The sequence below is a fragment of the Argopecten irradians genome, chromosome 14 (genome assembly GCF_041381155.1).
Source record: "Argopecten irradians isolate NY chromosome 14, Ai_NY, whole genome shotgun sequence".
In the NCBI taxonomy this organism is placed as follows: Eukaryota; Metazoa; Mollusca; class Bivalvia; order Pectinida; family Pectinidae; genus Argopecten; species Argopecten irradians.
Window position 1 is genome coordinate 27,704,397 of NC_091147.1, and position 26,281 is coordinate 27,730,677.

Genomic DNA, 26,281 nt, shown 5'->3' on the forward strand with positions numbered 1-26,281 from the left:
AGGCAACCCCCGACCTTTTCAGATCTGTGCTGGCTAGGTGGAAGGCGAATGGCTAAACCATACCACCATTACCATCCTGTCTATAAATCCATCAAAATATTTCCCAATAAGAAAATATCAAGTCAGTTTATAATATCTTTTTATCTATTTGGTAATATTATTAAAATTTCATTTATAACTAAATCGAAAGTAAAAAAAATGCAAACTCAAATGAATTTGCACCCAACTTGAGCTTGACTTACTGAAAGCGCATCTGAGAATGTACAAAATGTAATGTTCGTCATAATGTCATCATGTACCAATAAATGAAATGTATTACCTGTCAAAATGTCACCATGTTCCAAAATATGAAATATAATACCCATCAAAATGTCACCATATACCAATGTATGAAACATAAAACCCGTCGAAATATCACCATATACCAAAGTTTAAAACGTGATACCTATCGATATATCACCATATACCAAAGTTTGAAACGTAATATCCGTTGAAATGTCACCATATACCAATGTATGAAACGTAAAACCCGTCAAATGTCACCATGTGCCATAGTTTGAAACCTAATACCGTCGAAATGTCACCATATACCAATGTATGAAACGTAAAACCCGTCGAAATATCACCATATACCAATGTATGAAACATAATACTCATCGAAATGTCACCATGTACCAATGTATGAAATGCTGCTATCAATTTTTAGCACTGTCTGCAATGAAAAAGGAGTGAGCTACCGTAATCAAAAGGAATATTGGAGAATAGCTGCAATTCTGCACTGGCCAATGCCATCGACAGGAAATACCGAAGGATGAAAAAGGATTTTCAAAGAGCAAGTGGATGTAGGAATGGATAAAGCTGAACAAATTTATTTCTCTTTCAGAATGAAGAATGCTGGTGTTTCAAGAACAGAGCATCTCATTTGTTTTTCATTTGGTTATTTTTAATGAAAAATGAATTAAGTCCATTAAAATGTTAATTTTAAAGAGAAAGTTCATTAAAATAATATCAATGTTAAATATATTATCAATTTAACTATTAATTTTAACGAGAAACTCTGTCCATTTCAATACCATTAATATTTAAAGGATCAGGACATTTTGTTAGAATGAAAAATAGATTACAAAGAAAGGGGAAAAAACTTGATTTTTATAGTTCAAATAAAAAATAATTGAGATGCTTTGAAATAGTGACATATCATTTGCTTTGAACAGCTGTTCCGGAGAACCCTATGTTTCATGGTCATTGAACATATTAAATATTACTTAACATTTCTAGAAATAGAAAAAGAAAAAAGAAATAAAATTAAAGTAGATTAAAAAAGATCAATTAAAATAGAATATGAACAATATATTGATATCACTTTACAAGATGAAATGTTCAAGATTATTCCTCATCCTCTTTGAAATTAACCTATAGCTGTTAAATATTATGACTTTGATCCGAGTTTACAATTAACCTATAGCTGTTAAATATTATGATTTTGATCCGAGTTTACAATTAACCTATAGCTGTTAAATATTATGATTTTGATCCGAGTTTACAATTAACCTATAGCTGTTAAATATTATGATTTTGATCCGAGTTTACAATTAACCTATAGCTGTTAAATATTATGATTTTGATCCGAGTTTACAATTAACCTATAGCTGTTAAATATTATGATTTTGATCCGAGTTTACAATTAACCTATAGCTGTTAAATATTATGATTTTGATCCGAGTTTGCAATATTTGTAGTATATATTGAAGGATTAATACATTACACCCTTATATAACCTGTTCTAAGGTTGATGACTTCGCCTCTCAACTACTTGGATCCACATAATGATATCCCCATGAATAGCGGATGAAACTCACCCTCCATGATGAAATATCTGGGAAGTTCCAGGAACACGTGAGTAATTAATTCATTGACTGTGATGAAGTAGTTTTGCACAAATTGGCGTGTTACTGTTGTATGCCATAACTTGTAGCTGTGATAATGATATCTTTCATTTCATTCCGTTTCTTAATTGCCACTGGATATATACATTTGATAATCATCTCCTTTATCACAGTTCAAATGTTATATTTTTACCGCTTTATCTATTTCTCGTTTTATTATATTTTATATTAACTTGTGAATTATTTTACCGGTCACAACCTTTTGAACTCCTATGGAGAGCTATTGTTCTTTATTAAAACACACTTGTCTACCTTTCATCCCAGATATACTTTAAAGATGTTCCTTTGCTAAAAGAGCAAAAACGATACTCATCATAGTTACATTAATTGGTGTTTAATCGTGTATATAAATGTCTAATTAACACACAAATTAAGATAAGATAATTTATTTTGCTTTTGGAGCATGCACAATCAGTACTTCATTCTATATAGAATATAGTAGCTCAGAATTTTTTCAGGATGCAATTAATTATTTTTGATATTTTTATCTTTAAGTAAAATGAGAAGCTCAAACTTTTCAATGGTGGTAATGGTGTAAAGTAACGTTAAATAACTTTCATAACTGAAGAAAAATACTAATTCGTTTGTTCATGTTTTTAATTGAGAAAAAAACTTTTTGTCAGCAGTGGAGCATCTATATATATGTATACCATTGATATCTTTAAATGACCCTAGCTCTAGTTTAGCCATTTAACTAAACAAACAAATGGAAACCTTGTGTGGAAGGAAGTTGATTATTGTTCTGATATTTGGTATCTGCTATCATCTAACTTTTTGTGCTATCCTGCTTCTAAACTGCTGCTTATACAGTGGCTATCTTTAATGTCAAAAATGACATAAAATGGAAGTTTTATATAGAAGGAAGTAAAGCAATATTCTCAAATTTCTGTTGGTATTTCTATTTCAGAAATCAACAATAGAACAAAAGGATCTGCTTCATACGACCAGCGGCATTTATAAGTCAGGAAAAATCCCAGAACAAAATTAGTGGAGGTAATACAGCAATCTTGTTATCCAGTTAGTTGTATACGGCTATAGAACAGGCTTACAATATATTATACCCAAACCAGAGTAGTTTGTTAATATTACACACATTAAGGACAAGGTGATTAGTAGTGTTTATAGTGATAATTACGATACTCGTTCTATAAAAGAATATTACCTGTTCATGTTCCTTTATTATCCCGCGCTTTCTTTGAAACGGGGGATATTAATTTGGGTTGTCCGTCTGTCTGTCTGTCCGTCTGTAAGTAATACTTTGTTTCCGTGCAATATCTGTAACAAATGTAAACTGATTTTCTTCAAACTTGGTGACAAGGTTAAATGCCTTAAGAGCTCGGCCAAGTTCGATCGCAACTGTCGATGGACCTTATTTAGCGGAGTTATGGCCTTTTGAATAACTATTGTTTTTTACGTCATTTTCTACCATTTCAGTGCAATAAGTGTAACAAATGAAAACCGATTTTCTTCAAACTTAGTAACAAGGTTAAATGCCTTAAGGACATGGCCAAGTTCGATCACGACTTTCAACAGACCTTATTTAGCGGAGATATGACCCTTTGCTTAAATAAAAAAAGTCAGTTTCTGCCACTTCCGTATAATAACTAATACATATTAACTTATTTTCTTCAAACTTGGTAACAAGGTTGAATGCCATAAGGTTCATGTATAGGCTTTAACCAGTGGTATTTTGCAAGCCTACAACTCATTACTGTGCTGCAATAGAACAAAACTAACTTCATTAATTGTTGGTATGTACCCTGGCTAACTGTCAATCTTACTGTGGATATGTAATTTGTGAAGCTGCTTGTAAATTTCAGTAAAATAAGAGAAAAATGTATCTTTCTGGAGGAGAAATAGAACTCGTGTAAATTGCATTGATGGTACCAAATAAACATGCTAGGTACTCCAACAGTTTGTTTGGCAAAATCGGACCAGCGAATAGCGCAGGAGCCTATTGTAGTAAATGCAAATGGCTGCTATAAATGGCGGATCACAAATATCGCATAAGTAATTTTCTGCCACTTGTGTACAATAACTGTAATAAATATTAAATGATTTTCTTCAAACTTTGTATCAAAGTTAAATGTCTTACTTCCGAATAAGACTTCAGTTTATTTTTTCATGTTTCAACCAAGTTTAAATCTAACCTCAATAATGTTTACATACAAGATGTCCTGAAAGCGGGGGATGGAAATTCCACATATTTGCTTGTTGGAAATATTTTGTATATATTTTTGATGCTAGTTTATTATTATCAGTACATAATATTACTGAAATTATAATGGCTATTTCCAATCTTCAAAAAATTTAACAGCAATTAATAGCAATTTTACAGTTTCCAATCTACAAAATATTGATGAATTTTTTTAGCTATTTTACAAACTTCAAAAATAAAAATGGAATTCCAAAAACTGTTTTAAATGAATTTTACAGTATTTTATACAGATATTCTTTTTCCTTTACAGGTCGACGAATTGAAATTTCAATACTGAAATCTTGGTTTTGAACTGAGGATTAAGGAAATTTGAAAAGAAAATTACAACTGGGTTGAAGATGACACAAGATTTATACTTAATATAACATGTTTATTAACTGTGAATACGACAGGCTGATGAAATGTGATACGACAGATTGACGAAATGTTAATATGACGGATTGACGAAATGTGAATACAATGGATTTACAAAATGTGATTACAATATATTGATGCAATGTGATACGACAGATTGACAAAATGTGAATACGACAGATTGACAAAATGTGAATATGACAGATTGATTAAATGTGAATATGACAGATCAATCAATAAACTGTGATCATGGATATATTTACCTTCCTTCATCACCTAAATTTCTGCAGTGAACTTCTGTACACGTGTTTGTTTTCATACCTTTCATTGTAAATAATCTTTGAATAGTATGTTAGTGGAGCTCTGATATGGAATTAATGAAAGATTCACTATACTGTAAAATTGTGACGCCATACTTTGTATTCTTCAAATAAATCTAGTATCACATGAACATGAACCTGAGTTGTTACTGAAGGCTGCTGTATTCTGTAGTATATATAATTCTATTTCACATGAACCTGAGTTGTTACTGAAGGCTGCTGTATTCTGTAGTATATATAATTCTATTTCACATGAACCTGAGTTGTTACTGAAGGCTGCTGTATTCTGTAGTGTATATAATTCTATTTCACATGAACCTGAGTTGTTACTGAAGGCTGCTGTATTCTGTAGTGTATATAATTCTATTTCACATGAACCTGAGTTGTTACTGAAGGCTGCTGTATTCTGTAGTGTATATAATTCTATTTCACATGAACCTGAGTTGTTACTGAAGGCTGCTGTATTCTGTAGTGTATATAATTCTATTTCACATGAACCTGAGTTGTTACTGAAGGCTGCTGTATTCTGTAGTGTATATAATTCTATTTCACATGAACCTGAGTTGTTACTGAAGGCTGCTGTATTCTGTAGTGTATATATAATTCTATTTCACATGAACCTGAGTTGTTACTGAAGGCTGCTGTATTCTGTAGTGTATATAATTCTATTTCACATGAACCTGAGTTGTTACTGAAGGCTGCTGTATTCTGTAGTGTATATAATTCTATTTCACATGAACCTGAGTTGTTACTGAAGGCTGCTGTATTCTGTAGTGTATATAATTCTATTTCACATGAACCTGAGTTGTTACTGAAGGCTGCTGTATTCTGTAGTGTATATAATTCTATTTCACATGAACCTGAGTTGTTACTGAAGGCTGCTGTATTCTGTAGTGTATATAATTCTATTTCACATGAACCTGAGTTGTTACTGAAGGCTGCTGTATTCTGTAGTGTATATAATTCTATTTCACATGAACCTGAGTTGTTACTGAAGGCTGCTGTATTCTGTAGTGTATATATAATTCATTTAACATGAACCTGAGTTGTTACTGAAGGCTGCTGTATTCTGTAGTGTATATAATTCTATTTCACATGAACCTGAGTTGTTACTGAAGGCTGCTGTATTCTGTAGTGTATATATATTCTATTTATTTCACATGAACCTGAGTTGTTACTGAAGGCTGCTGTATTCTGTAGTGTATATAATTCTATTTCACATGAACCTGAGTTGTTACTGAAGGCTGCTGTATTCTGTAGTATATATAATTCCATTTAACATGAACCTGAGTTGTTACTGAAGGCTGCTGTATTCTGTAGTGTATATAATTCTATTTCACATGAACCTGAGTTGTTACTGAAGGCTGCTGTATTCTGTAGTGTATATAATTCTATTTCACATGAACCTGAGTTGTTACTGAAGGCTGCTGTATTCTGTAGTTATATAATTCTATTTCACATGAACCTGAGTTGTTACTGAAGGCTGCTGTATTCTGTAGTGTATATAATTCTATTTCACATGAACCTGAGTTGTTACTGAAGGCTGCTGTATTCTGTAGTGTATATAATTCTATTTCACATGAACCTGAGTTGTTACTGAAGGCTGCTGTATTCTGTAGTATATATAATTCTATTTCACATGAACCTGAGTTGTTACTGAAGGCTGCTGTATTCTGTAGTGTATATAATTCTATTTAACATGAACCTGAGTTGTTACTGAAGGCTGCTGTATTCTGTAGTATATATAATTCCATTTAACATGAACCTGAGTTGTTACTGAAGGCTGCTGTATTCTGTAGTGTATATAATTCCATTTAACATGAACCTGAGTTGTTACTGAAGGCTGCTGTATTCTGTAGTGTATATAATTCTATTTAACATGAACCTGAGTTGTTACTGAAGGCTGCTGTATTCTGTAGTATATATAATTCTATTTAACATGAACCTGAGTTGTTACTGAAGGCTGCTTATTCTGTAGTTATATAAATTCTATTTAACATGAACCTGAGTTGTTACTGAAGGCTGCTGTATTCTGTAGTTATATATAATTCCATTTAACATGAACCTGAGTTGTTACTGAAGGCTGCTGTATTCTGTAGTGTATATAATTCTATTTCACATGAACCTGGTTGTTACTGAAGGCTGCGATTTGCTGTATTCTGTAGTGTATATGATTCTATTTCACATGAACCTGAGTTGTTACTGAAGGCTGCTGTATTCTGTAGTGTATATAATTCTATTTCACATGAACTCGAGTTGTTACTGAAGGCTGCTGTATTCTGTAGTGTATATAATTCTATTTCACATGAACCCGAGTTGTTACTGAAGGCTGCTGTATTCTGTAGTGTATATAATTCTATTTCACATGAACCTGAGTTGTTACTGAAGGCTGCTGTATTCTGTAGTGTATATAATTCTATTTCACATGAACCTGAGTTGTTACTGAAGGCTGCTGTATTCTGTAGTGTATATAATTCTATTTCACATGAACCTGAGTTGTTACTGAAGGCTGCTGTATTCTGTAGTGTATATAATTCCATTTAACATGAACCTGAGTTGTTACTGAAGGCTGCTGTTTTCTGTAGTGTATATAATTCTATTTCACATGAACCTGAGTTGTTACTGAAGGCTGCTGTATTCTGTAGTGTATATAATTCCATTTAACATGAACCCGAGTTGTTACTGAAGGCTGCTGTATTCTGTAGTGTATATAATTCTATTTCACATGAACCTGAGTTGTTACTGAAGGCTGCTGTATTCTGTAGTATATATAATTCCATTTAACATGAACCTGAGTTGTTACTGAAGGCTGCTGTATTCTGTAGTATATATAATTTCATTTCATTTATGCAGTTGTGTGACATAATAGAGTTCCTGAAAGTTAATTATGCTATATTGTCTTTAAAAAAAATTTCAATAATACTTCATAAATTTGTAAAAACGCAGATTTCACAAAATTTTACATACCAATGAATACTATTTACTATATATATGTGTGTCCATTGCACGTCACTTAATCGGAAGAAGAAAGAAACCATTAACAATATTTGCCGACATTAATTTGGTAAACGTAATTAGGAATGAAGCGCTACAATATTTTGGTGATGTTACTAGTAGTCACTTTTCCACTTACGGAAGTAGGTTGAAATCTAATACATGAATGAAGATAAAATAATATGTAAAAACATACAATCATTGAGTCTTTTGTAATTTCTGATTGCTTTATCAAATCGCTGTAGAAAAAATGACTTAAAGGCCCACTACCTTTCCGGAGCAAAATTTAAAGGTTTCTAAAAATCATAGATAGCATAAGAAAATCTATATCGATGGCCTAAGATGAGGTTATAACATGAAGCTTATGCAAAATATCCTGGGTAATATGTGATTAAAGTTGGGTTTCATTTCACTGTTTTGCCTTCTGGCGCAGTGATAATCAACTACCGCGCGGCATTTAGGACGACGGCGGGAAACATAAGACGACCCGCGTTATGAAAATTAACATTTTATTTATTTAAATTAAATTGTTCAGAAGGTGATGATAAGTGTAGTATTAACGGTAAGTTGATAACTTTTGCAACTCTATAAAATTATCAATCTCGTTTTACATTTCCATTTTAAAAATTAAAGCCGTTTCGGAAAGGTAGTGGGCCTTTAATACAAATATTACTAATGGTAAAAATTTGCATGGTGAACTCATCTATGCCACACAAATGCACTCGGGATACCAGCTCTTTTCTGTTTCCAATGAATGTTCTGTCTAATAATGTTATGTTAACATTCAGTGGTTAGAAGAAAACGAAACAGTCTCCCAAAACATACACACATTTAACATACAGCATACAGGAGGCCGTCCTAATGGCGTCCTGATATGACCACAGTTGTTTATAGGACATTAATCAACTAACCATTAAAAGCTATTGAAAGATACACACCGCGTCAAAAGTTTAGCACCGCCTTATTTTATAGATGCAGACACGAATAAACAAACTACATGTTAATTATTAATATCTGTTTATTAGAATAGAATATTTCATACAGTTTCCCAATCAATTGATTACAGCAAAAATATTGTTAAATTAAGACATCTAGCAATGCAGGAAACCAGCTCGACAAAACTGCAAAATAAGATGGTTTAACAAGTATGATCATTATAATAAAATGGAAAGTTATTTCATTCCAACAAATGATAAAAGCAACAGATAACATCTCTTAATTGCACAAAGAGCTGTTCATCAATATCCGTTGTATTCTCCGTTAGCAGTAATTATATATATAAGTGTTTCTGTCCTACGTCATCGAATGCTTCATATCAGGTGACATATCCAAATCATTGGGATTCTTTTCCATTCCTCATGGAGTGCGCCGTATAGAAGATTTTGAACCGGAATATCTCTTACTCTGATTTGGCGTTCTAAACGATCTCACAAAATGCCCTATGGGGTTCATATCAGAACTTTTTGCAGGCCAAAGAAGAATGCCTTTGGCATTGATTTTGGGGAAGGCGATCACAGCAGATCGATGGGGCCCAGCAATGTAGTCTATGGATATGGAATGGGATATTAGTGGATGGTTGTCAACAAAGGGAAATAATACTCTTTCTAAGATGATATTCAGGTATTGTAGACCATTCAACTTACAGTCATAGGAAACAAAACAAAAACCTTTATGAAGCAACCACCGAATGCAACTGTTGGTATGGGTGTTTCCGCAGCACACTCGTGCGATTATCGGTAACATGGAGGAAAAATCGACTATCATCCGATCAATGACTATACGCAATACATTATGAGATGCGACTCTGTTGGCATTAAAAAGCCTTTCCAGATTATAAAAAATACTCACAAAAGAAAAAGAAATAAAATAAATATTAACGTGTAGTATCAAGGGTATGAACTCGGCGGCGGACCCATTTTCTTAAAACCGTGATTATTTCACAACATCGACGTATATCTTACCTTAAAGGGAAATAATTTATCTTTCCATTGAGTACTTGATGAACAAAATTGACCAAGTATTAACGAAGTTATGGCTTGACGAATCGGGAAATTTACGAAAAATATGCTATGTACTGTAGACCCTGTCCGGTCGAAATGTCGTCTCGGCTCTAATGGGCACCTCAAGAACCAAGCCAAAATTACAAAATCTACGCTTGTGGTGGTAAACAGTACCCATAACTGTGTTCATCCACAATCTCCTTTTGAGGTGTTATGACCCGTACTTTGTAGAAACTCCATTTAAACATCGTGTAGCTCACTTACTTTAACCGTCACCGCCATGTTCATTTGTTCTTCGGAACGCTTCTCGAGTTTACACACAAGCACAACATTTCATATTTTGCATAATGTAGTCACGATATGTAAATATTGATTCTATTATTGCAGCAACTACGAAAACAACAAATTCCACATAATGAACATTTCATGTAATACTTTTTACACACCCTGATATAGATTATAATACATAACATAGATGTAGACTGATTCCACGTGCTCTGCTCGCCTTGTTCTATTTATACTATGACCAACATTGCACACCTGACTGCACAACATCTACACAAATAAACACCTGGACAGGTATCCCCGGATACCCACGTGATTGACCTATATTGCGGCCTGACAAACATGTAGCTCTCCAACTCGGGGGTGGATCAGGCGAGAAGTTTTGTTGTTATTGTATCACTTTATAGTTATGTTATCGATCTGATGGGGTATTCGATGCTATTCCGGAAACACATTTCAACAAAAATGTATGTGTGTCTTGAACTCAAAATGTGTTAAAACCTGGAGATCAGTTACCGTGCTATAGCATTGATAGCATGACAAGTTGGAATTTATTTAGCCAAAATCCGGAGCTAGATGCTATAAATAAACACTAATATCATCATTCTTACTCGTGAAAAAAGACACTTGGATTGATCAACACGGAGATAACGTGACTTCATAAAATGTGGCTTTAAACCCGAAATGGCCAGTTTCACTGCAAACAAAAGTCCTAAAGGTCACCTTGAGCTATCTCTGGGGGAAGTCACCATCTCGGATGAAGACCAAACGACAATCCCTGGTCAAGACAACACAGCGAGGGATAGGAATCAGCGACAACCGCTGACACAACAACGTCCGAGTGATAAAGGTAAAGGAATCAGTTTACTGCCAGAGACCAAGGCGGTAAAGGAAATCAATTCACCATGTATGATACATTCTTCGTGCTTCACAACTGATGATCAGATGTGGACTGGTACCGGCTTCTCAGGAACATTAACTCTCCTGGATATGAATGGTAGAGTAAAACAAGAAGTCCAATACAAGACCGCTATCCTTGACCTTAGTGTGTCACCAACATCACATAGATTGTAGGCCTGTGACTACGACAAAAACATCATGGAGCTGGTATCTGGAGAACTAACACACATGTTTACAAGCAATGAGGCCGTCTTCTGTATATGTATTACGAGCACAGATTATATCATCGTGGGGACGGACAAACGTCTCTCCAAATATACCACACAAGGCAAGGTGGTGCTCTCCTCCCGAGTGACAGAGACCGGGGATCCAGTAGTGTATTCACCAATCAGGATCACAGAGTGTCCTGTCACCCACAATGTCGCAGTGGTTGATCCCAGATTGAAATGTTATGGTGGTGATGATAACAAATGTATCGTTGCCATGGAAAGAAACAACTTTAAGAAACTATTTACATACACGGGGGAGATTCCGAGTAAACAAACACAACAATCAGGAGATTGTCCATTTAACCCATGTTGTGTATCATATGATAGCAAAGGGAATCTCGTGATAGGGAATTATGAAAATCGAAAAGTTCTACTTCTTTATCAAAGTGGCGAATTTCTAAGGATCATTCATACTGCATCAACAAAAAAACCAACATCTCTATGTCTGGACAGACGGGGTCAGCTTTGTGTAGCGTTTGGTCAAAACGTAAAATTACTGCAATACACCAGTATGTACAGATGAGTGTGATTTATTAAAGACCAGGATGTGATAGCTGTGATAAAGCTGCTACCGTACAACAGGGTGTGATAACTGTGATAAAGCTGCTACCGTACAACAGGGTGTGATAGTTGTGAAAAAGCTGCTATCGTATAACAGGGTGTGATAGTTGTGATAAAGCTACTATCGTATAACAGGGTGTGATAGTTGTGATAAAGCTACTACCGTACAACAGGGTGTGATAGCTGTGATAAAGCTACTATCGTACAACAGGGTGTGATAGTTGTGATAAAGCTACTACCGTACAACAGGGTGTGATAGTTGTGATAAAGCTACTATCGTACAACAGGGTGTGATAGTTGTGATAAAGCTACTACCGTACAACAGGGTGTGATAGTTGTGATAAAGCTACTACCGTACAACAGGGTGTGATAGTTGTGATAAAGCTACTATCGTACAACAGGGTGTGATAGCTGTGATGAAGCTACTACCGTACAACAGGGTGTGATAGCTGTGATAAAGCTGCTACCGTACAACAGGATGTGATAGTTGTGATAAAGCTACTACCGTACAGCAGGGTGTGATAGTTGTGATAAAGCTACTACCGTACAACAGGGTCTGATAGTTGTGATAAAGCTACTACCGTACAACAGGGTGTGATAGTTGTGATAAAGCTACTACCGTACAACAGGGTGTGATAGTTGTGATGAAGCTACTACCGTACAACAGGGTGTGATAGTTGTGATGAAGCTACTACCGTACAACAGGGTGTGATAGTTGTGATAAAGCTACTACCGTACAACAGGGTGTGATAGTTGTGATGAAGCTACCATCGTACAACAGGGTGTGATAGTTGTGATAAAACTGCTACCGTATAACAGGGTGTGATAGCTGTGATGAAGCTACTACCGTACAACAGGGTGTGATAGTTGTGATAAAGTTGCTACCGTACAACAGGATGTGATAGCTGTGATCAAGCTACTATCGTAAAACAGGGTGTGATAGTTGTGATAAAGCTACTATCGTATAACAGGGTGTGATAGTTGTGATAAAGCTACGATCGTATAACAGGGTGTGATAGTTGTGATAAAGCTATTACCGTACAACAGGGTGTGATAATTGTGATAAAGCTACTATCGTATAACAGGGTGTGATAGTTGTGATAAAGCTACTACCGTATAACAGGGTGTGATAGCTGTGATAAAGCTGCTACCGTACAACAGGGTGTGATAGTTGTGATAAAGCTACTATCGTACAACAGGGTGTGATAGCTGTGATAAAGCTACTACCGTACAACAGGGTGTGATAGTTGTGATAAAACTACTACAGTACGACAGGGTGTGATAGCTGTGATAAAGCTACTACCGTACAACAGGGTGTGATAGTTGTGATAAAGCTACTACCGTACAACAGGGTGTGATAGTTGTGATAAAGCTACCATCGTACAACAGGGTGTGATAGTTGTGATGAAGCTACTACAGTACAGCAGGGTGTGATAGCTGTGATAAAACTACTACAGTACGACAGGGTGTGATAGTTGTGATAAAGCTACTACCGTACAACAGGGTGTGATAGCTGTGATAAAGCTACTACCGTACAACAGGGTGTGATAGCTGTGATGAAGCTACTAACGTACAACAGGGTGTGATAGCTGTGATAAAGCTACTATCGTACAACAGGGTGTGATAGCTGTGATAAAGCTGCTTCCGTACAACAGGGTGTGATAACTGTGATAAAGCTTCTACCGTACAACAGGGTGTGATAGTTGTGATGAAGCTACCATCGTACAACAGGGTGTGATAGTTGTGATAAAACTGCTACCGTATAACAGGGTGTGATAGCTGTGATGAAGCTACTACCGTACAACAGGGTGTGACAGTTGTGATAAAGTTGCTACCGTACAACAGGATGTGATAGCTGTGATCAAGCTACTATCGTAAAACAGGGTGTGATAGTTGTGATAAAGCTACTATCGTATAACAGGGTGTGATAGTTGTGATAAAGCTACGATCGTATAACAGGGTGTGATAGTTGTGATAAAGCTATTACCGTACAACAGGGTGTGATAATTGTGATAAAGCTACTATCGTATAACAGGGTGTGATAGTTGTGATAAAGCTACTACCGTATAACAGGGTGTGATAGCTGTGATAAAGCTGCTACCGTACAACAGGGTGTGATAGTTGTGATAAAGCTACTATCGTACAACAGGGTGTGATAGTTGTGATAAAGCTACTACCGTACAACAGGGTGTGATAGTTGTGATAAAACTACTACAGTACGACAGGGTGTGATAGCTGTGATAAAGCTACTACCGTACAACAGGGTGTGATAGTTGTGATAAAGCTACTACCGTACAACAGGGTGTGATAGTTGTGATAAAGCTACCATCGTCAACAGGGTGTGATAGTTGTGATGAAGCTACTACAGTACAGCAGGGTGTGATAGCTGTGATAAAACTACTACAGTACGACAGGGTGTGATAGTTGTGATAAAGCTACTACCGTACAACAGGGTGTGATAGCTGTGATAAAGCTACTACCGTACAACAGGGTGTGATAGCTGTGATGAAGCTACTACCGTACAACAGGGTGTGATAGCTGTGATAAAGCTACTATCGTACAACAGGGTGTGATAGCTGTGATAAAGCTACTACCGTACAACAGGGTGTGATAGTTGTGATAAAGCTACTACCGTACAACAGGGTGTGATAGTTGTGATAAAGCTACTACCGTACAACAGGGTGTGATAGTTGTGATAAAGCTACTACCGTACAACAGGGTGTGATAGCTGTGATGAAGCTACTACCGTACAACAGGGTGTGATAGCTGTGATAAAGCTGCTACCGTACAGCAGGGTGTGATAGTTGTGATAAAGCTACTATCGTATAACAGGGTGTGATAGTTGTGATAAAGCTACTATCGTACAACAGGGTGTGATAGCTGTGATAAAGCTACTACCGTACAACAGGGTGTGATAGTTGTGATAAAGCTACTATCGTACAACAGGGTGTGATAGTTGTGATAAAGCTACTATCGTACAACAGGGTGTGATAGCTGTGATAAAACTACTACAGTACAGCAGGGTGTGATAGTTGTGATAAAGCTACTATCGTACAACAGGGTGTGATAGCTGTGATAAAGCTACTACCGTACAACAGGGTGTGATAGCTGTGATAAAGCGACTACCGTACAACAGGGTGTGATAGTTGTGATAAAGCTACCATCGTACAACAGGGTGTGATAGCTGTGATAAAGCTACTATCGTATAACAGGGTGTGATAGTTGTGATAAAGCTACTATCGTATAACAGGGTGTGATAGTTGTGATAAAGCTACTATCGTATAACAGGGTGTGATAGTTGTGATAAAGCTACTATCGTACAACAGGGTGTGATAGTTGTGATAAAGCTACTATCGTATAACAGGGTGTGATAGCTGTGATAAAGCTACTATCGTATAACAGGGTGTGATAGTTGTGATAAAGCTGCTACCGTACAACAGGGTGTGATAGTTGTGATAAAGCTACTACCGTACAACAGGGTGTGATAGTTGTGATAAAGCTACTATCGTATAACAGGGTGTGATAGTTGTGATAAAGCTACTATCGTATAACAGGGTGTGATAGTTGTGATAAAGCTACTATCGTATAACAGGGTGTGATAGTTGTGATAAAGCTACTATCGTATAACAGGGTGTGATAGTTGTGATCAAGCTATTTTCGTATAACAGGGTGTGATAGTTGTGTTAAAACTGCAACCGTACAACAGGGTGTGATAGTTGTGTTAAAGCTACTACCGTACAACAGGGTGTGATAGCTGTGATAAAGCTACTATCGTATAACAGGGTGTGATAGTTGTGATAAAGCTACTACCGTACAACAGGGTGTGATAGCTGTGATAAAGCTACTACCGTACAACAGGGTGTGATAGTTGTGATAAAGGTGCTTCCGTACAACAGGGTGTGATAGTTGTGATAAAGCTACTATCGTACAACAGGGTGTGATAGCTGTGATAAAGCTACTACCGTACAACAGGGTGTGATAGTTGTGATAAAGCTACTATCGTACAACAGGGTGTGATAGCTGTGATAAAGCTACTACCGTACAACAGGGTGTGATAGTTGTGATAAAACTACTACAGTACGACAGGGTGTGATAGCTGTGATAAAGCTACTACCGTACAACAGGGTGTGATAGTTGTGATAAAGCTACTATCGTACAACAGGGTGTGATAGTTGTGATAAAGCTACTACCGTACAACAGGGTGTGATAGTTGTGATAAAACTACTACAGTACAGCAGGGTGTGATAGTTGTGATAAAGCTACTATCGTACAACAGGGTGTGATAGCTGTGATAAAGCTACTACCGTACAACAGGGTGTGATAGCTGTGATAAAGCTACTACCGTACAACAGGGTGTGATAGCTGTGATAAAGCTACTACCGTACAACAGGGTGTGATAGTTGTGATAAAGCTACTATTGTACAACAGGGTGTGATAGTTGTGATAAAGCTACTATCGTACAACAGGGTGTGATAGTTGTGATAAAACTACTACAACAGTACAGCAGGGTGTGATAGTTGTGATAAAACTGCTACCGTATAACAGGGTGTGATAGCTGTGATAAAGCTACTACCGTACAACAGGGTGTGATAGTTGTGATAAAGCTGCTACCGTACAACAGGGTGTGATAGCTGTGATAAAGCTATTACCGTACAACAGGGTGTGATAGTTGTCATAAAGCTACTATCGTATAACAGGGTGTGATAGCTGTGATAAAGCTACTATCGTATAACAGGGTGTGATAGCTGTGATAAAGCTACTATCGTATAACAGGGTGTGATAGTTGTGATAAAGCTGCTACCGTACAACATGGTGTGATAGCTGTGATAAAGTTATTACCGTACAACAGGGTGTGATAGTTGTGATAAAGCTACTTTCGTATAACAGGGTGTGATAGTTGTGATAAAGCTACTATCGTATAACAGGGTGTGATAGTTGTGATAAAGCTACTATCGTATAACAGGGTGTGATAGTTGTGATAAAGCTACTATCGTATAACAGGGTGTGATAGTTGTGATCAAGCTACTTTCGTATAACAGGGTGTGATAGTTGTGTTAAAACTGCAACCGTACAACAGGTGTGATAGTGTGTTACTAGTGTGTGTGATAGCTGTTAAAGCTACTACCGTACAACAGGGTGTGATAGCTGTGATAAAGCTACTATCGTATACAACAGGGTGTGATATTGTGATAAAGCTACTAGCACACCGTACAACAGGGTGTGATAGCTGTGATAAAGCTACTACCGTACAACAGGGATGTGATAGTTTGTGATAAAGCTACTACCGTACAACAGGGTGTGATATGTGTTGTGATAAAGTACTACTACGTACAACAGGGTGTGATAGTTGTGATAAAGCTACTAACGTACAACAGGGGTGTGATAGCTGTGATAAAGCTACTATCGTATAACAGGGTGTGATAGTTGTGTGATAAAGCTACTAACGTACAACAGGGTGTGATAGTTGTGATAAAGCACAACAACAGGGTGTGAAGTTGTGATAAAAGCTACTATCGTATAACAGGGTGTGATAGCTGTGATAAAGCTACTACCGTACAACAGGGTGTGATAGTTGTGATAAAGCTACTATCGTATAACAGGGTGTGATAGTTGTGATAAAGCTACTATCGTACAACAGGGTGTGATAGCTGTGATAAAGCTGCTTCCGTACAACAGGGTGTGATAGTTGTGATAAAGCTACTATCGTACAACAGGGTGTGATAGCTGTGATAAAGCTACTACAGTACAACAGGGTGTGATAGTTGTGATAAAGCTACTACCGTACAACAGGGTGTGATAGTTGTGATAAAGCTACTACCGTACAACAGGGTGTGATAGTTGTGATAAAGCTACTACAGTACAGCAGGGTGTGATAGCTGTGATAAAGCTACTATCGTATAACAGGGTGTGATAGCTGTGATAAAACTTCTACAGTTCAACAGGGTGTGATAGCTGTGATAAAGCTACTATCGTACAACAGGGTGTGATAATTGTGATAAAGCTACTATCGTATAACAGGGTGTGATAGCTGTGATAAAACTGCTACAGTACTTCGGGGTGTGATAGTTGTGATAAAGCTGCTATCGTATAACAGGGTGTGATAGTTGTGATAAAGCTACTACCGTACAACAGGGTGTGATAGCTGTGATAAAGCTACTATCGTATAACAGGGTGTGATAGCTGTGATAAAACTGCAACAGTACTGCGGGGTGTGATAACTGTGATCGGTGTGATAGTTATGCTGAAACTGTTAGATATAGCAGAGTGTGATAGCCGTGATTAAACCACGTGTACAACAGTACATCAGGATGTGATAGCCGTGATTAAACCACGTGTAGTACAGTACAGCAGGGTGTGATAGCCGTGATTAAACCACGTGTACTACAGTACAGCAGGGTGTGATAGCAGTGATTAAACCACGTGTACTACAGTACAGCAGGGTGTGATAGCAGTGATTAAACCACGTGTACTACAGTACAGCAGGGTGTGATAGCAGTGATTAAACCACGTGTACTACAGTACAGCAGGGTGTGATAGCAGTGATTAAACCACGTGTACTACAGTACAGCAGGGTGTGATAGTATACAATTAAAAAGTATGGGGTTGAGGGATATAGCAAGTTTCTGGTTTCCCGAGACTTGTCTATTTCCCGAGACGGAGCCGAGGGAAATAGGCAAGTTCGAGGGAATGCGGAAACTTGATATATCACTCAATTCCATACTTTAACTGTTTTAATATACCGATACATGTATACAAAAGCTATGATTAGACTCAAATATATTTCTCTCATTTAAGCTATATTCCTGTCGCGTACAGCAATGGTCATTAGAGATTGAGAGAATTTGTAAACGATCTACGTAATCTTATCTACAAACATACAAATCATTCCGAGATAATAATCGTGATTCCATGACCGTTTTGTTTTGCTTCTATTCAAACCGCAGGTTAAAATTTGATTCCACTATGATTTCTCAATATTTCAACATTCATACCACTAGGCATATAATACTAAATTTACACACATGTACAAGTATGGTTGAAATTCTGAGACGTTGACCACTTACAGGTAGCATAAATATATACATAACAACTGTACGTACATGTTCATATAAAAGGTATTGTCCTCTGAACCCATTACATTTTTTCACAAGCCTCTCACTTACAAGATGACGACGTGTTCGGTAACAGTTTCCGATCGATACTAACGTCGTCTGAGTACGTCAACGGAGATGGCGTGATCGGAAACTAGCTCCGCCCAATTGTTACGTCACCTAGCAACTGATGGCGTGATCGGAAACAAGCCTCGCCCACATCGAATTTGATTGGTTAAACGGAAATATCCGAGTGCATGGGTGTACTAGCTTCCAGGGGTGTGATAGTTCGATGACTAACACACAGCTGAGAGAGGTTTTTGGAAAAAATAGGGAGCTAGTCAATTTAACCAAGTAACTTGTATATAGCGTAAATAAAGTAGAGGTATATTAAAATACTATTAATCATTAGCCTTGGCGTCATGATCAATGTTATGTCCATTATCACAATCTTCACCTGAAAGTTTTATTGTAAACATACATGTCCATTCAATGTCTAGAAATCATTCATACTTCTAATTAATTATATACATCGTGTATTTATTTTTTAAGACACACTTCATTCCCGAAGCGACCTTTTAATGTTTAACACATTTCATATGTAAAACGAGCTTTAATTTTGTATAATCCAAAAAGTTATTACCATGTGTACTTATGAACATTTCTAAACGAAATAAATGTTAATTTCCATAACTAGGGCTGATATATTTGTATTTTCCTCTGTCCTCCTTAGTACTGTATTGTAACGCACAATCAATTCGTAATCATTTGTTTGGAGTTTAGCACCATCTTAAATATATCATTTATGATCGATATAAATTAATCTTTTTTTCAGAATTGTATTGGGTCTTTATTAATACAACAAACATTCCTTAATTACTGTTTATTTACCGATGTCCAATGAAAGAATTACTGAAGTCAAAATTACAACACTTGCCTGTATAGATCCTAATTTTTGTTTGCGCAATAAAATATCTGTTTGGGTGATCCAACTGATCCGTCCTTGGAAATCAAAATGAATGTTTTCAGGGCCAATCGGTAATACTGTTGAAGAACTTTGTGAGATTTATTATTATATTTTTCTTCACCAAGGAGTTATCTCCCCTTAAATCCACCATTGAGATGTATATTCCATATTTATTTTGTGGGTACCACCTGTATAAGGAGAGGACTTATAGCCTTTGTCTGATGTCCAATCCTACAGGTTTAAAACATCTTTTGTAAATAAAATGTTTGAAAATTGGAAAATGAACTTACATTGTGTCGAAGACTGGAATGCTAATTAAGCAATACATAAACTGTTAAAGTATATATTTTAGCGGTAATCTATTTTTAGCACATTTAGTACCAAAAATTGTGCGCTAACCTATGATTGCGCCATTTATATTTTCTGAATATCCTATGAATAACCCTCACGTAGACTGAGCGAATTCATAATCATTGCCCTCATCTGTTAAAGATTGCTTCTGTGCTAAAAGTTGACTGCGCCAAAATAAGTACGTTTAGAGTTCATGTGCTGCTGAATCCAATACAAAACCAGTAAGGAAGGATATTAATAAGGACGTGCACCATCGGTTTGGGAGACAATGATTCCCTGTAACACTTAAGTAGTATACAATCTGGTAAAATGAAATGTATTCACAGTAGAGCAACACGCTACATAGGTCCCATATCCTAATTAGTCAAAATCAGTTTACAGACAGTAAAACTAGGATATAGCGAAATCGGTTATAACAAAATGTCACATATTTCGAATCGTATCATATAATGAATCGTCATTTAAGAGACGCTTCTTACACAGGGAATTTATTTTAATTTTCTCTCCATGGTGACAGTGACTAATGGGAAAATGGTGCTCATTTTATAGTCTTATCCTATACAAAGTGTTGTTTAATCTTCCTTGATGAAATATGTGATGAAAAAATATTGAATCCATCGACCACAGGTTCATTTGTACGACGTACTATATACGGACACACAGAGGGTAAGAGTTACATGTACTCGTGTTTATGTCCAAGTCTTTACTCCAATGGAAACACGTGACTTGACCCACGTGCCCTGTTCCACACACTGAAGTACAAACCTTGCCACGTCTCCTCGTGACAACACCATCTTACAACCTTGTACGCGTTCTTGGTGTGACGTCAGTATCGGGAGACCTGTACAAAACAATCAGAGATATAAGAATTACTGTTTAGTTAATCACAAACTGTTTAGTTAATCACAAACTGTTTAGTTAATCACAATTTAGAATAATATACTGCCAAACACGTTAGGTAATAATAGAGGTTTGTCCACTTTACTCGGTAGGGGAGCCAGAGAACTATCTATGGGGTTTCCAGTAGGATGTATAGTGCGTGTTACTGAGAACGATTCTGAAATACATGTACATTTTAGTATACTACATGTATTTTTAAAGAAAATTGTCTAAGTGGTGAGGATTTCTGAAACTAATATGATCCCTCTGAGTGAGGTTTCCAGAAGTCCAAAAGACCCCACGGATCTACACTGTCACTATCATTAGAACAAATCTTTGACAGCCCAATAGAGAATGATACACTACCAACGCACAGATAGACAGGCGACAACTAGTAAAGTCAGCTTACCAGATGGAGCTTTGTCAAGAAGACCTGCGGGCTTGATTACAGTGTAGTCTATATCACAACAATGGTCTTCAAGGTACACCTCCATCTCCAACATGTTATCTAGTAATCTTCCTACTGGAAACAGGCGCATAGTTTTCTCCAACACCGGTGGTCCTACACATGCATCAAGAAAATCTTTCGATTACATAAATCTTATCTCTATTTGGAACCTCTTACTATCTGAACTAACGAACTAATTAGGAAAAAATATTATGATAACGTCTTATTTTGCTTGGAATCTCTTTAGTTCTAAACTAACGAACTAAACAAATATTTTGTTAAGGCCCGGTTCCACTGAAGAGCGGATTAATTACGGATGAATTTAATTTATAAATGTTGGCCGTTCGTTGTCATCCGCAACAAAATTGGCTTAAAATAACAAATTTTCAAGTATAAATTACGGATATATTAATAACATTCTGCGAATTTATTACGAACAAATGCGGATATTTCACGAATACAAGCGAATACGATAACGGACGCTTTCCTGTAAGGTGTACAATCGGTAAGAAACAATTACGAATATATAACGCATATATTGAGGAAACAGATCGGAAGTATTGCAATTGTTACGGAAATATTACGAATCTATTAATAATGCATTGCGCAGATGTAGCGGAAAGAACAGTTGTAATGCGCATGTAGGGCATCTGAATTACGGAGGTAAAAGAAGCGCGCTCCGGCCTTTCGGTATCGCTTTTCACAACAACACGACTGCAACAAAGATAAGCAAGCTGCAACTTTCATCCTACCTCCTCCAGATACATAGAAGGTTCAGTCTGTTTCAAATTCAAATCAAAGTAGACAACTTTTTCTTTTCTGTCTTTGAAACAATTTCATGACTTGAACAAGTAGATTAATATGTTGTTGGATACCATTGTAACGCTGCATTGGTATCATTGCCGATGACCCATTACTACACCTGTACTTCCTGGCGGACAGGAAATAATAGACAAATATGTCGATTTTTGCCATATTTATACAGTAGTTTTGGTTTACGCAACACGTTTGTTATACATTCGCAAATTATTCTCAAATCAAATGCAAAACAAACGCAATACAAACTCTGAACCCAATATGCATTCGCTACAAATTATTTAATTCGTGATGTCAACGTGATAGGTACGCTATACATTCGTTTTACACACTGTCCCAGTTCGCTATAAAGCTGCAAAACCCTGTCAGTTGCAGATATCAACGAATAACAGCGGATATACGGCGCATATAGTAAGCATGCATTGAGTATGTATTGCGTACGAATAGGTATCTAATGCGAATGATTTCCGCAATCAAAATTTTGTGCAGTTCAAAAATCCTGGGAACGGAAAAACATGCCATTGCGGATAATTGCGGACGTGTGCGGATGTTGGGCGACAGATACAAGTACGATTTACGAATATTGCGTATGTTCAGCAAATATCAGCCAATTTTGTGCGCAATATTCCTAAACGCCGGTGGGACCGGGCCATTATAAAGTGTCTTATTTTTATTAACTAGCGTATTAAAAACCTATTTCAAAATTGTTTTAAAATTTATTGAGAACCTCTTAGGCCCTGAACCTTCGGGCTCATTAACATAAATCAACCAAACGTTTTAAATCAAAAATATAATCTTGCACACACGAATAAATCGGTGCACTTTCATCATTTGGTAAGTTATCGCCTCCAGGAAGTAACAAATAACAAAAATTTGGAAAGTTTTTTTTTTTTTTTTTGATTAACAGATTAAAGAACATCGGATTATTTCTATTTAACATCAGAACTGCATTTATTACTTTATTTAGATTAATAAATATTTTTTATGAATCAATTAACATATGGATTAGACACATGTTCACTGGTCAGGGGATACGATCCGTCTACTTCTTCTTGAAGAGTAATAGATGGATCGTAATCCTTGGCTACCGAAGATGAGTTTAGACGGTGATACATATCATTTATCTTACTTTTTGTTCCCCATGATGACAAACAGACTAGTCGTTTGGTACCAGACATGCGCATAGAGTCAAGTATACTCTGTAGAGAGTCGGTGTAAAAGGTAATCTTTGATCTGTCGAATAATGAAAGTTTTCTGGTCCCAAGACATGATATTATTGCGTCACTTCCGTTCAAATGTGGGTGCAGTTCCTCTGACCTAAAAATGTTTACTTTGGATACCTGTGTAAACGAAGGAAAATCATTTAAAAATTAATGGTCATGGTAAGAGTAAAAAATAAACTTTGATTTTTTTTCATGAACAACAGTAAAGGAATAAATTTTGGCTCAATAAATTATTTTATCTGATTTTGAAATGGTTAGCGGAGTCGTAAATTCTCACAAAATGTGATAGTTGCTTATAATAATTTGATATAGAAAATGAAACTGGGGCTATTATGTTTTAGCGAAAGGCGTTAGAACACATCCTCGATACTCAATGGGTTCCGATCACTTACGATCTCTACGGTCCTGCACTATCTCATAGTAAAACTGAAGGCAGCCCAGAGGAAAATATCTGACCAATCACAGGCCTGCAAAGATTTCCTTTGAAGACTACAGAGAGAGCGACACCCAACTTCAAAGCCATACAGTCAACCACAGTGTACTGTTACACGGTTTTTCTATGTACATCAAATGACTAAACTACCTGTTCTGTTCTGTAGCTTCCAGTTTTGCTATGAAATAGTCCAGGGCATCCTCGATACTCCAGGGGTTCCGATCATTTAGGATATCTACACCCCTAGACTATTTCATAGTGAAATTGAAGGCAGCTCAGTGGAAAACATCTGACCAATCACAGGCCAGCAAACATTTTCTTTGAAGACTACAGAAAGAGTGACGCCTAACATCAAAGCCACACAGTCAACCACAGTGTACCGTTATATGGCTCTTTTGAAGTACATCAAATGACTAAATAACCTGCCCTGTTCTGTAGCTTCCAGTTTTACCATGAGATAGTCTGTAGAGATCGTAAGTGATCGGAACCCCTGGAGTATCGAGGAATATATGAACAAGGATTACATACAGTCAATGTTAATTAAGAGTTTCATAATGATTCAATTGGTTCCATACAAATACTTATCTTTGAAGTGAACCATATGCCTATATACAAGCATATTAGATACATGTATTATCATACTGTTTTGGAAACAAACGAGATACTGCGTCTATCGTAGCAAATCATTCATACGTGAAGTTATCATGGTAGGGTGACATGCAAATTAGAAGTCAGCAGTATTTGAATGTTCATGTCCATTGTACACTTGAAGTTAGCTAATTTATGCAGCTAAGATTAAATAAAGTTAGTTTACTAGATACGTTACATGTCGTTTATCAACCAGGGCCGATTACAAATCTATTTACTTACTGATAGTCGTGCATTTGAAGAAGTTAGACTGTCAGGATTTCTAACTAAAGCTTTCACGTGGTGACCTTTGCCCAGTGCCTGTTTTACGACAAACTGGCCAGTAGGACCTGTAGCTCCAAAAATTATCAATTTCATTTGTAGCGTTGTGTTTGTATTAATGTTAACTCGCCGTCAAAAGAAGCCAGTAAATCGTCAGCTTTACATCAGGATGATAGATAATAGAGATATTGAATACCATACACAGGTATTATCAGCGGCAAGCCGATAAGTACCTTCACATGTAAATCTACATGTCAAATTCCACAGAAAACCTGGTATCATCAAGGTCATTAAGGGCCTTGTAAGTTGGTATCGGCATATCTTCTGGTATTTATTCTTTCATTATAAGCATCTATCTAAGACAAGAAAAAAATGCTATTTTACTTTATTATTATTATCTATTTTATTTTGGTAACTTTGATGGAGATTTCCTATATAAAAATGAAAAGGGAAGTAACTCTTTTAGCCTTATATTATTTACTGTTCATTTATATATATAGTCACTCCAAGTTTTATTTCCATCTTTCTTTTCAATCTATCTCCATCTATCGGTAACAACCAACTTGCTAGTTATGGAATCGAATCGATATAGTAGTCAAATTAATGCAGATGTTTTAAGAAGATGTTTTATAAAACTATTTCAATGTAGTTGTTTTATACAAAGAAGTATTGAGCAATCGACTCCACAAAACATAAACAATATTCATTACTCCTGTATTTGTCCTTGTAAAGCACTCACTTTTACTTACAAGCCATACATTGCAGATAATAAACGTCCGAGATCGAATAATTGTCTGTCAAGGGGCATAACTCCGTTTGATTTATAATAGGCTGTGTATGTCTCTTTGTTAGTTTGTTCTTGTTGTTTATTATGGAGTATGGTTTAACTTACTTACATAACCTGATTAATGTATTTTAATACACTGATAGATATGTAATAACTGAAATCAGCTAAGGTGATGAATCGAAAATGTTCTCTAAAACACATTATTTAACGTGAAGGAACAGAACTCAATTGATTGGAAGTGTCGCATACTTTTAACGTGTTCATCAGACGTCATGACGGTTACGCCCGCTAAATAAACGACCTAGAATCTGACCTCGTGATGCCTTACGCGTCACGTTGTGCGGTAAACGTCACGCGTTTGGTGTATTGACTTGACTTTATTGATGGTGTGACAACAGGTGATCCGAGGGCGTGAGGAGCACGCCAACACCTTGTAGTTTATTTAAAGGTAACCAGTGTGCCTTTTGATTGAAAGGATTGATTATATTAACAAATATTGGTAGGACATGGAAGGTAAATGTCAAATTACA

At 36.5% G+C, this 26,281-nt stretch overlaps 3 protein-coding genes across 8 annotated transcripts in view; 2 read left to right on the forward strand and 1 right to left on the reverse strand.

The window, feature by feature from the left end:
- Positions 1 to 4,969, forward strand: part of LOC138306928 (RNA-binding motif protein, X chromosome-like) — a 28,468-nt gene extending 23,499 nt beyond the window's left edge. For all 6 annotated transcript variants that reach the window (XM_069247500.1, XM_069247506.1, XM_069247504.1 and 3 more), the window contains 3 exons: positions 1,789 to 1,896; positions 2,854 to 2,939; positions 4,415 to 4,969. Coding sequence is in view for 1 of the 6 variants with exons in the window: in XM_069247506.1 (XP_069103607.1) it covers positions 1,789 to 1,793 (5 nt within the window). In the remaining 5 variants the exon portion in view is untranslated. The remainder of the gene's footprint in view (positions 1 to 1,788; positions 1,897 to 2,853; positions 2,940 to 4,414) is intronic.
- Positions 4,970 to 11,215: 6,246 nt separating this feature from the next.
- On the forward strand, positions 11,216 to 11,809 carry LOC138307130 (uncharacterized). The gene has a single exon (XM_069247760.1). It carries the CDS (start codon positions 11,216 to 11,218, stop codon positions 11,807 to 11,809), a length of 594 nt encoding a protein of 197 aa, XP_069103861.1.
- An 8,747-nt stretch (positions 11,810 to 20,556) lies between these two features.
- On the reverse strand, positions 20,557 to 26,281 carry LOC138307272 (flavin reductase (NADPH)-like). Its single transcript, XM_069247923.1, has 4 exons — positions 24,926 to 26,281; positions 23,529 to 23,739; positions 21,545 to 21,697; positions 20,557 to 21,097 (listed from the first exon to the last, which is right to left on the reverse strand). Exons 1-4 carry the CDS (start codon positions 25,058 to 25,060, stop codon positions 20,946 to 20,948), a joined length of 651 nt encoding a protein of 216 aa, XP_069104024.1. The 5' UTR covers positions 25,061 to 26,281; the 3' UTR covers positions 20,557 to 20,945.